We start from the raw sequence: 9,495 nt of genomic DNA, 5'->3' as shown, positions 1-9,495 counted from the left end.
ACTTTCGGGAAACAATACGTCTTCCTTGAATGATCTTAGTGGGAGTTGAGGGAGGGAGGGCAAACAAAAACAAAAATCTTGTACATTCTGGCCTTAAAATGTAATTTCTATACTATATGTCTGTCTATACTTCAGCCAACAGCTGCATGCACTTAGACTTAATTTAAGCTAAATAAACAGCTTTTCATCAGCCCTCGAGGAAGGAAACTTTATTTTCCCCAAAAGTGTAGTCCTCTGTTCCAGACCATATTAGAACATTTAGATGTGATGTTGTAATGTAAAAACATGTCAAATAAAACTCAGATAAACCAAAAGTGCTACTTAGTGGAATAGGGGAAATACTGACACATTGATGTGATTGTGTTGTGTAGTGGATAGTAAATGTAAATATGCTAACATCCAGCACACAGACACAAAATATGCACAACAAACATTTGTTTCTAGCGCATACTTTTTTCCCCCCACCTTTGGTGAACTATAGGCCTAAACTGTTCAACTTAAAATTGAATGAAATAAAAAAATTGAAATATTTTCAAGAATGGAAATCACAATAAACGTTTGTGGTTGCAAAATGTGCACACCCTCTTACTGTATAAGTGGATGCAGCTTTGGTCAGTTAACCAACCAATTAACCACCTGCCACTATTTAAAGCTAACGCAGAAAATTGAATTTCGAATCTCTACTGCCACTTGTGGCCGACAAATGAAACTGCATTTTCCCTTCTTCACATACACAAAGCACGACGCACATTCGCAGACAGAGGGCGGGAAATTCGAACCTGAATCCAGTCTGAAAACGATTGACCAAAGGCTTGCAGGAGTTCCGATTATGAACAGCTAAGGTGTTAATCTACTAATTAAAAAATGCTTCAGTCATAAATGGTCAAATAAGAAGGCTGTTGTAATTATATTTTGGGGGAAATTGTTACAAAGTGACCCTGATTAAGCTCAACTAAAGGTCAGCTGCTCTATATAGCAGTAGCCTGAACGAACCTTTTGTGCTAATGCTAGCTGGTGTTTTTGATAAACGCCACAAACATTAATGTCTAGAAGCATGAAGCTAAAAAAATAAAAGCTTACCGCCAAGCTGTGAAATTGATTTGCATCCCCGCAACTAATGATTAAAGGCCCATTTACCGCAATATTGATGAATATCATGAACATCAAATCTGTGCAATACATGAATGTACTGTAAATAATCGCTCGTCATTGAACCTGTGACAATAAGGATCTAGTCAATTCTATTCTGAACTGTTCATAATTCAATTTTTTGCCCCAGTTCATCAAAACAAAAACAAAGCATGATGCTACCATCATCATGCATGACAGCAAGCGTATTTTATTTTTATTTTTTTAATTTTGGGTGATGAACAGTGTTGTGTTTGTGCCAACCCTACATTTTGGAATTAGGGCAAAAAAAAATTCAACCTTGATTTGATCGGACTATAATTACCCAATTTCTCACATGCGTTGGAAGATTTCATGTGTGCTTTTAAAAACTCATTCACTCCCAGCCATTTTCTCTGAAGCTACCCCCTTCGCTCCTGGCTGTTTTACAGGATTTTGACTGATTTGTTGCTCTTAAAAAATGGAACCTACCAAAAGAAAGATTAAAGTCTCTTCTTTCTCTAGAAAAAGAAAGTATATTTGTATCTGTTTCCGCATTAGAATATACTGTGAATATTTTGCAACATGGCCCTGGTTGATCTCTTATACTCTGCTGCCACCTACTGGCCGCTTTTGTAATAACTACCATTGCTTCAACCGTTCTCTTCAGTTCACATGCTGCATCAAAGCCTTCTGTATGCTTCAGCATAGAAAGAACGTATAAATGCGTCTTTGGGAGCATGGTAAAAATAGGACGTATTTATACGTTTTTGGCAGCAAATGAGTTACAAAATAGAACATTTGACACAATTCTTGCCATTACACTACAGCGCAGACTGGAAGAAGACGTGAGATTGTTGTTAAAATGACTGCAAATAATTTAGCGCTAATGTTAGCAGTAAGCAGTAGGTCCATGCTAAGTGAGCATTTGAAAGATTAACACCACAAGTGTTGTTGTGTTTGCCTTTTATTTTGCAATACAATTACAGAAAAGGAAATATAACAAAAAAAATGTAAGCTTATCCCTTTGCTGCAAATGAAATATGAGCTTACAAGTAATGTTTGCTTTGCTTAGATGACACTGACTCAAAGTCTGAATATGTTGCATCACATATCATAAGTATGTGAAGTTGTATATTTCTAATGAGGACGTATCAAATGTCATGAAAAAAAAGCAGTGTGAAGTAGCAGCCCATGTTAAGTCCCACTGATTGGAACCACATTTTTTTACTGACCTGTGGAGTCTCCACCCACCGGGAATGGATCGCCGCACGTCACCAACACACCCCATCCCTCCTCCTCTTCTCCTCCTTCAGTGTGGACTTGAGCTCGACAGGAATGCACGCCTGACGGAATTCTGCAAAAAAGGGATTTTATATTTTATTTTTTTTATTTTTTATTGGAGGAATTTTCCTCTGGGAAGCGCCATGTCTGCCGGATGATAGCAGCTGGTTCCGAGGCGCGCCATGTCCCTCTGCCGGACCCGAGTGGACCATGACGCTATGGCATAGCCTGACCACTTGTTTGATTGTGCTGGGGGCCGTGCACGCCGGCCCGGGGCCCCCGGAGGTGGTTTGCGTAGCAGAAGAGAGGCCCCTGGAGAGCCCGCCGCTCCGGATTCGCCTGTCAGTCAACTCGCAGGGCATCAGCGGGAGCCAGGAGGACATGGACGAGCAGGGAGACGCATGTAAGGATGGGCTTGGAATGCAGTCGGTTAGTGGGGAATGCTGAGAGAGTCTAGCAGTCACATTGATGGTAAAAAAATGCGGCAATGCTGAGAGAACAGCTTTTCACACTCATGTTTCTACGGCGGAAAAACAAGTGCTGGAAGATTGCTATCAAACAGTTGCAAATTATTTCAGCCAGAATGCTGAGAGACACATAACATGATAATGGTAATGCTGAAAGTCAAATATTCATATTACTATGGTTGCTAATGTTGAGACAGAAGCATTCATACTCATGTTACCATGGCTGGAAAAAGTCAAATGCGAATACTGAGAGACAAACATTCACACTGGTTGCATATAAAAGTTTTTTTTTTTTATTATCAGAATGCTGAGAGACAAGCATTCCCAAAAATCCAAAGTGCCACTATGGTAAAACATGGTCATGTAAAATAAAATTTTCATGCTAATTTGACTATAAAAACAAATTGGGAATGCTGAGAGAAAGGCATTTAGTCAAATCATGTTTTTTTTAAAGGTTGTTTGTAAGAAGTATTTCAATGGGAATATGAGACAATTACACTAATGCTACTATAGTAAAAAAAAAAAGAAAAAAAAGAAGTGGTAATTCCAAGAGAGAAGCATTCATACTGTTAGTTTGGATTTAAAAAAGAATGCAGTGAGAAAGACATTCACAGAAGTGTTACTATGGCTCAAAAATGTTCCTTGTTCAAAAGTATTTAAATATTGAAGAAGAAGCAGTTACAATCCCATTACTATGGTTAAAAATACCTAAAATACATTTGAATGCTGAAAGACGAGCATTTCAAAAGTTCAACAGTTTTTCAATGGGAATGTTGAGAAACACGCATAATTTCAAAATGTGGTTTAAAATGAGAGAATGCTGAGAGACAATTAATCACATACAATGTGGAGATGCTGAATTGTTGTCTACAAAGCTTTTCAGTACGAGTGCTGAGACACAAAATCACTCTTACATGTCCAAAGTATTTCAGTAGGACTATTGAGACAAGCAAGGACTGTGTCAAAAAAGCTTATGGCAGGAATGCTGAGAGTCAAGCATTCACTCGGTTGCACATCCAAAGTATTTCAGTGATAATGCTGACATTTGCACACATCAAACTATGGTAAATGAATGCTGAAAGACGAGCACTAATGAAACAAAAGAACATGGGAATGCTGAGAGACATCTGTTTTTCCTTCAGACCTCATGGAGGAGCCCATCCCCGCCCACTTTGACCAGGTGGTGGATTTGATCAAGGTGACCGTGAGCAGAAGACAAGACTCATCCATCGAGCAGAACCAGATCATCAGGTCTCGGCCCAGACGGGAAAGGATGACCGGGTCGAGCCGGAAAAGGAACCCGGGTTCGAAGGGACGGAAGGCAGGCGGCGGGCGAGCTCCGGGCTGCGCGCTCCAACAGGTCCACCTCAACGTGACCGACTTGGGTCTAGGCTACCGTTCGGGCGAGGAGATGATCTTCAGGTACTGCGCGGGACCCTGCAGGAAATCGGAGACGAACTACGATAAGATCCTCCGCCACTTGGCCCGCCGTGGGAGGTTGCCCGCTAAGGATGCGCCCCCACAGGCTTGCTGCCGCCCGGTGGCGTTTGACGATAACCTGTCCTTTCTGGACGATAATCTGGTCTACCACACGCTCAGGAAGCACTCGGCCAGAAAGTGCGCTTGTGTCTGAACAACTCTTCAAGCGTGTGTTTGATTGACAGTCCACACATTTCCCTTCTTCATGTGTGAGTCAAACACTAAGGAGGTTTTTACACTCTCTCCGTGTGTCTATAGTATAGCATTTATGTCACTGTCCATTGAAAAAGTATCTCTAAATGTCCTGATTTTTTTCTTGTTGACCCAAAAAAAGGAAAAACACTTTTTGGATGGAATCCATACATAGTTTGTCCAAATTTTATGGAGGAAAAAATAAGAAGAAGAGATTTTCAAACAATTAATGAGAAACTAGAAGGCCTAACCCCCCCTTTTTTTTTTTTTATCCAGAATTTATTTTCCAATTGATGAAAACTAGACTTTACACAACCAGGATTTTTTGGGCCGATCAATGAGTTTGAAAAAAAAAAGACGATAACTGGTCACTGTTTTGATCTAATATATCTATTACAACTTTTATATTTACTTTATAGTCGACCACCACCATTCGCAAGGGATAGAATTTGGCCCAGTATACGTATAATTGACAGCAATTGAAATGCATGGGGAAGAAAAAATAATAATTTATAACCCTTCAAAATTTCTTGAAAAAAAACACTGATAAAACATTGAATACAGTATAATGCAGTGTCTTGTTTTGCAAAGCAGAGCAATGACATCGAGGGTTAGGATTATACTAAGATTTCAAAATTAATCGACAAGTAACTGATTTCCAAATTGACAACTATTGTAATAATTGAGTAATTGTTTGGCGCCATTTTTTAATTCGAAATTGTCCAAATCCTCTGATTTCAGCTTATCAGCAGTAATTGTTCACTGATTTCTGTAGTCCTTCATGAAAGAAGACTGATTATTTTCTGTGTTTAATCAAAATAAGACATTTGCAAACATCTGTTTTTACTTTGGAAAACAGCAACAGAACCGGTAACATATTACTACATCAACCCCACCGCCCCCTTTTTCTTTTTCTTTTTTTCCTCACTATACGAATACAAAGTACGAAATAAACACCAATCACTGGTTAATAAACCGTAATCATGGAACAAAATGCTTTTGTAATACACGTTTATGCAAAATTTAAATGAATCAGATTAGTTGATTAATCGATTGAATAATCGATAGATGAATCGATTCTAAAAATATTCGATAGTAACAGCACTAGGTATTACCGATTTTGCATAAAATGCCAAATACTGCCGTTCAGATTGGTATAAAGTCAAATGAAAACCATGCATCTCCATTTTATTGGATTTTTTTCCCTTTACATATGACTTTTTTTTCACATCTCCAAATTTGTGTAGTCCAAAAAATCCACAAAAAAAAATTCCATGAACACATATAGAGTATGGCCAAATTTTCATTAATCCAGAAAAAAAACAAATACACTTTATTTATCACGCTAAGCCTTTTCTACCTATTTTCATCCCCCTCCAAAATGTTTTTCCCTTTACTGTCAGACATGAACAGAATTATGGTGATACACATTTTTACTGGAAAGCAAGCATACAGTATGTATTTATGAAATAATGGCTGTATTAACTTATTCATATTTATTTTGGTTTTTATAAAATGAAAACATGTGAATTTATTATTGTCGTATCTTTCTTTGCACCAAAGGCCCGCTTCCCGGCAATACATGTTTCGGTTCTCTTCAATAAAAGTCAGGAAAAGTCATCCAAAATTCAACAAACTAACAAAAAACATCTCCGCTTTGTTATGCTTTATGTAGAAAAGCATCGTGATCCCGCTCTACTTGATGTGATGCATCAGAACTCAGCTGCTAAGAAACTTCAAATCGACGCCTATACTGGCCTTTATTAGTGTTCATCTTTGGAACAAACACATCTTGTTTTCCATAAACAGCGACTCCACAATAAACACTCCCACCTGTTGGGAACCCTTTTTATAAAGCCAAGCTGTGACTTTGTCTGCTCATAACATCAATATAATTGAAAGCTAAAAAAAATAAAAAAATCTACTTTGTGATAGTGTATGCTGTGGATGTCATAACTTAACAAAGTTGAACAAAAATAGCTTATTTGGCTCATGTTGAGGTCTCAAACACGATCAAAATCAAACTGTGAACTTTATTCTGTGAACAAAAAATATCGGATTTCGGAATCAGGTTAGTGATGTAATTAAAAGAGACGACAACTAGAGAACGCAAGAAGGTGTTTCCTGGTGAAACTAATGAGTGTGGTTTATATTTGATCCGTTGTTAGCTCAGCCGCCTGAGCTCAGTTTTCCTGCCACTAATTTTTTTTTTTTAAGTTTTTGTTTAAGACAGTCGGGCTATGCAAATTTCGTCGTCGTTGCTGACATGTATGTCAAAATGAAATAAATAAGTCAACAAAGCAACTTCTGAAGCTGAGCCGTGATTGGTTACTACGCGAGCGCTGAGCAACTGTGATGTCAACCGAGCGGCAAAATGGCCGCCCCCATGAGATGAATGAAAACAAGTGGAATTTGCTTCTTAATTCACAGTCCGCAAACCTCGATATTAATCAGAATGCCGTGCTTAGGCTAGTGGGGCCGCGTAGAAAATATGATCATAAATAAATAAATATTATTTTAAGGTCAGATCGCCGAATCCACTGTTACTCCAGGGTGAAGACTGCATTAGTATTAAGAATGTAAAAGGAGGAGACAATTAGCGAGAGGATCGTGTCATTAGCGCGATGACTCTCTTGCTCTTTTGTTCAGGGTGTCAAACGAGCTTGTAATGAATGATCACGTTTCCGTTAGTGGATCGCCTGGCCAACAGGTGCGGAATACAGATTTTTGTCTGTGCCAAACGTTAGCACAAATTAGCATTCAAATACTTTTTTTTTTTTTTTTTTAACGTTTACAGGTATTAATTAGCACATCATGATCTCGCAAAACCAAGCTGTGGGTTTAGGACAAAAAGAGGAACTTCCTGTATGGTATTGACAGGTGTTGTAGTGAGTCACAGTTGCGGTAACAAAATGCAACCGTATCGCCTGTGAGGTGTTGCACCGCACCTTTAAATATTTAGACGAAACCTAAGAATGTGTTAGACTGGGTGTCCGCCTTACACCTGTGCTGCATCTTTTTGATTTTTTTTTTTTTTTTACACATACTTAACTTTCATACAAGTTTAAAAGGAAGTTAACTATGATATATATAAAAGTACCAACTATACAGTATTACAAAAAAATTACTCGGCCTGTGAAGACACCTGAGAGACACTAAAAATGGACAGGAAGCAGAAAGCAGATCTATACTGCCACCTAGTGGTGTTTTATACACAGTAAAATCAAAAGTGTAAATTTAACTCCCATGGTGTTAAATATAACACTTTCCTTGAGTTTATATAGTTCTCACCAGTTCGGAGTTAAATGTACCTATAGTACATATAGGTATTGCTGGAATTAAATCATATGATAGGTTGTAATTTTTCCAGTAAAAAAGTTGGAATCCTACGAGAATCAAGTCGACTTTTTATCCAAAAATAGAGAAATAAATATTTTTGAGAATAATGTATTTTTTCAAGTCAAGTCAAAAGAACATCATATGTTCGTTAACAAGTAGAATTAAAAACTGTCCCACAAGTGCCACAAATTAAGTTAGATTTTCTGAGAATCAAGGTTTTTTTTTCTTGAGAGAAAATTTAATTTAAAAGATGTAATCGAAAAAACTTTTGAAAACAGAAAAGTTGCTTTTCATTTGACAATTTTTTTTTCCGAAAATATAAAAAAAATTTTTTAGGAAAAGACGTCTGGTTTTATGACGAAAAATGCTTCTTATTTTATTTTAAAGTCATTTTATATGAATAATATATTTTTCAGTAATGAAAAACATTGACTTTTTCAAACCAAAAAATCATATTTCTCTGGGGGGGGGTTCCCGACAATCTTATAAGAATAAAGTTTAATTTTTGAAGAAAAAAAAAAGCTTATGAAAACAAAATCATATTTCTTCATGAAATAATTTATTTTATTAAGTTTTAGAGTTTGGTCATGTGAGTTTCGCAAGCTGAGCCGTGATTGGTCGTTACCTGAGCAACTGTGATGTCATTTTCAGTCAATAGCAAGTGGCAAAATGGCCGCTCCCTGAGATGGACATCAACGGGTAGATTTTGCCACTTAACTCCGTAAATGCAATATTAATCAAAAAACTGTGTTTAGACTAATTGACATATGATTGTGAAGAATTTTGGGGTTGACTTCCTCTTTCAAAATTATGATAATTGTATTGTTCGGATTGTGATGCTTTTTTGTTTTGGTTACTTTTCCAGAACATTCTGTGTTGAACCTTGACTTGTAGCACATTTGGACCCATCATACACAACGAAATGTACCATGAGTGCAAGGTTCACTTACTCGTGTTTGTCATCAAACGGCCGTGTGGGAAAAGCCAAGTTTGGGCTTAGGAGGATCGGGAGCGGCGTCCCCGCGGCCCGATAAAAGCTCGAAATGTGATGCAGGCGGCGCACGCTCTCAACGCTGCCGTCGTGGTGCATTCCTTTCATGGTTTCTACATTTGGAAGCGGAGGTACAGAGTGGAACTGCTCTAATCTCCTGCGTAAACACTGCGCTGCTCCGTGTGTGAAAGCGAGTGCGTGTCCCCAAGAGGCAAAGCAGACCTCCAACCCCCCCGAAAGAAAAAAAAATGGATATGAAATTCACAGGTGCTCATCTGCCACATTCCTAGCATTAATGAGCCAAGTTCATGTTTGACCTTCAATCCGTAATCTTGCAGTTTCTTCACTTTAGATCACCAAAAATCACCAAAGATCATCTCTGTGGGGATATAAAATTTCTTTCATTCAACAACACTGGAGAGTCCTCCAGCTTGAACAACCTTTTTTTAAGGTCATGCCGGCTGCGCAGCATTTCAAATGGATTTGCTGATATGTTTTCAAACATTGTCGTGATGCTGAACCCAAATGCGCTTCAGATACAGGTCGCAAACTGATGGACAAATTTTTTCTCTCGGGATTTTCAAGTAAAAAAGCAGTATTCATAGTTTTGTCAATCACGGCAAGTCGTCCAGGCCC

General features: G+C 38.1%; 1 protein-coding gene across 1 annotated transcript; it reads left to right on the top strand.

Annotated features, from left to right (window-relative positions):
- Positions 1–2,601: 2,601 nt before the first annotated feature.
- On the top strand, positions 2,602–4,491 carry LOC144049360 (glial cell line-derived neurotrophic factor-like). Its single transcript, XM_077562226.1, has 2 exons — positions 2,602–2,794; positions 4,001–4,491. The coding sequence occupies exons 1-2, from the start codon at positions 2,602–2,604 to the stop codon at positions 4,489–4,491; spliced, it is 684 nt and encodes a 227-aa protein (XP_077418352.1).
- The last annotated feature ends 5,004 nt before the right edge of the window (positions 4,492–9,495 follow it).

Source organism: Vanacampus margaritifer, chromosome 3 (genome assembly GCF_051991255.1).
Source record: "Vanacampus margaritifer isolate UIUO_Vmar chromosome 3, RoL_Vmar_1.0, whole genome shotgun sequence".
NCBI lineage: Eukaryota > Metazoa > Chordata > Actinopteri > Syngnathiformes > Syngnathidae > Vanacampus > Vanacampus margaritifer.
This window is presented reverse-complemented; position numbering and strand designations above follow the sequence as displayed.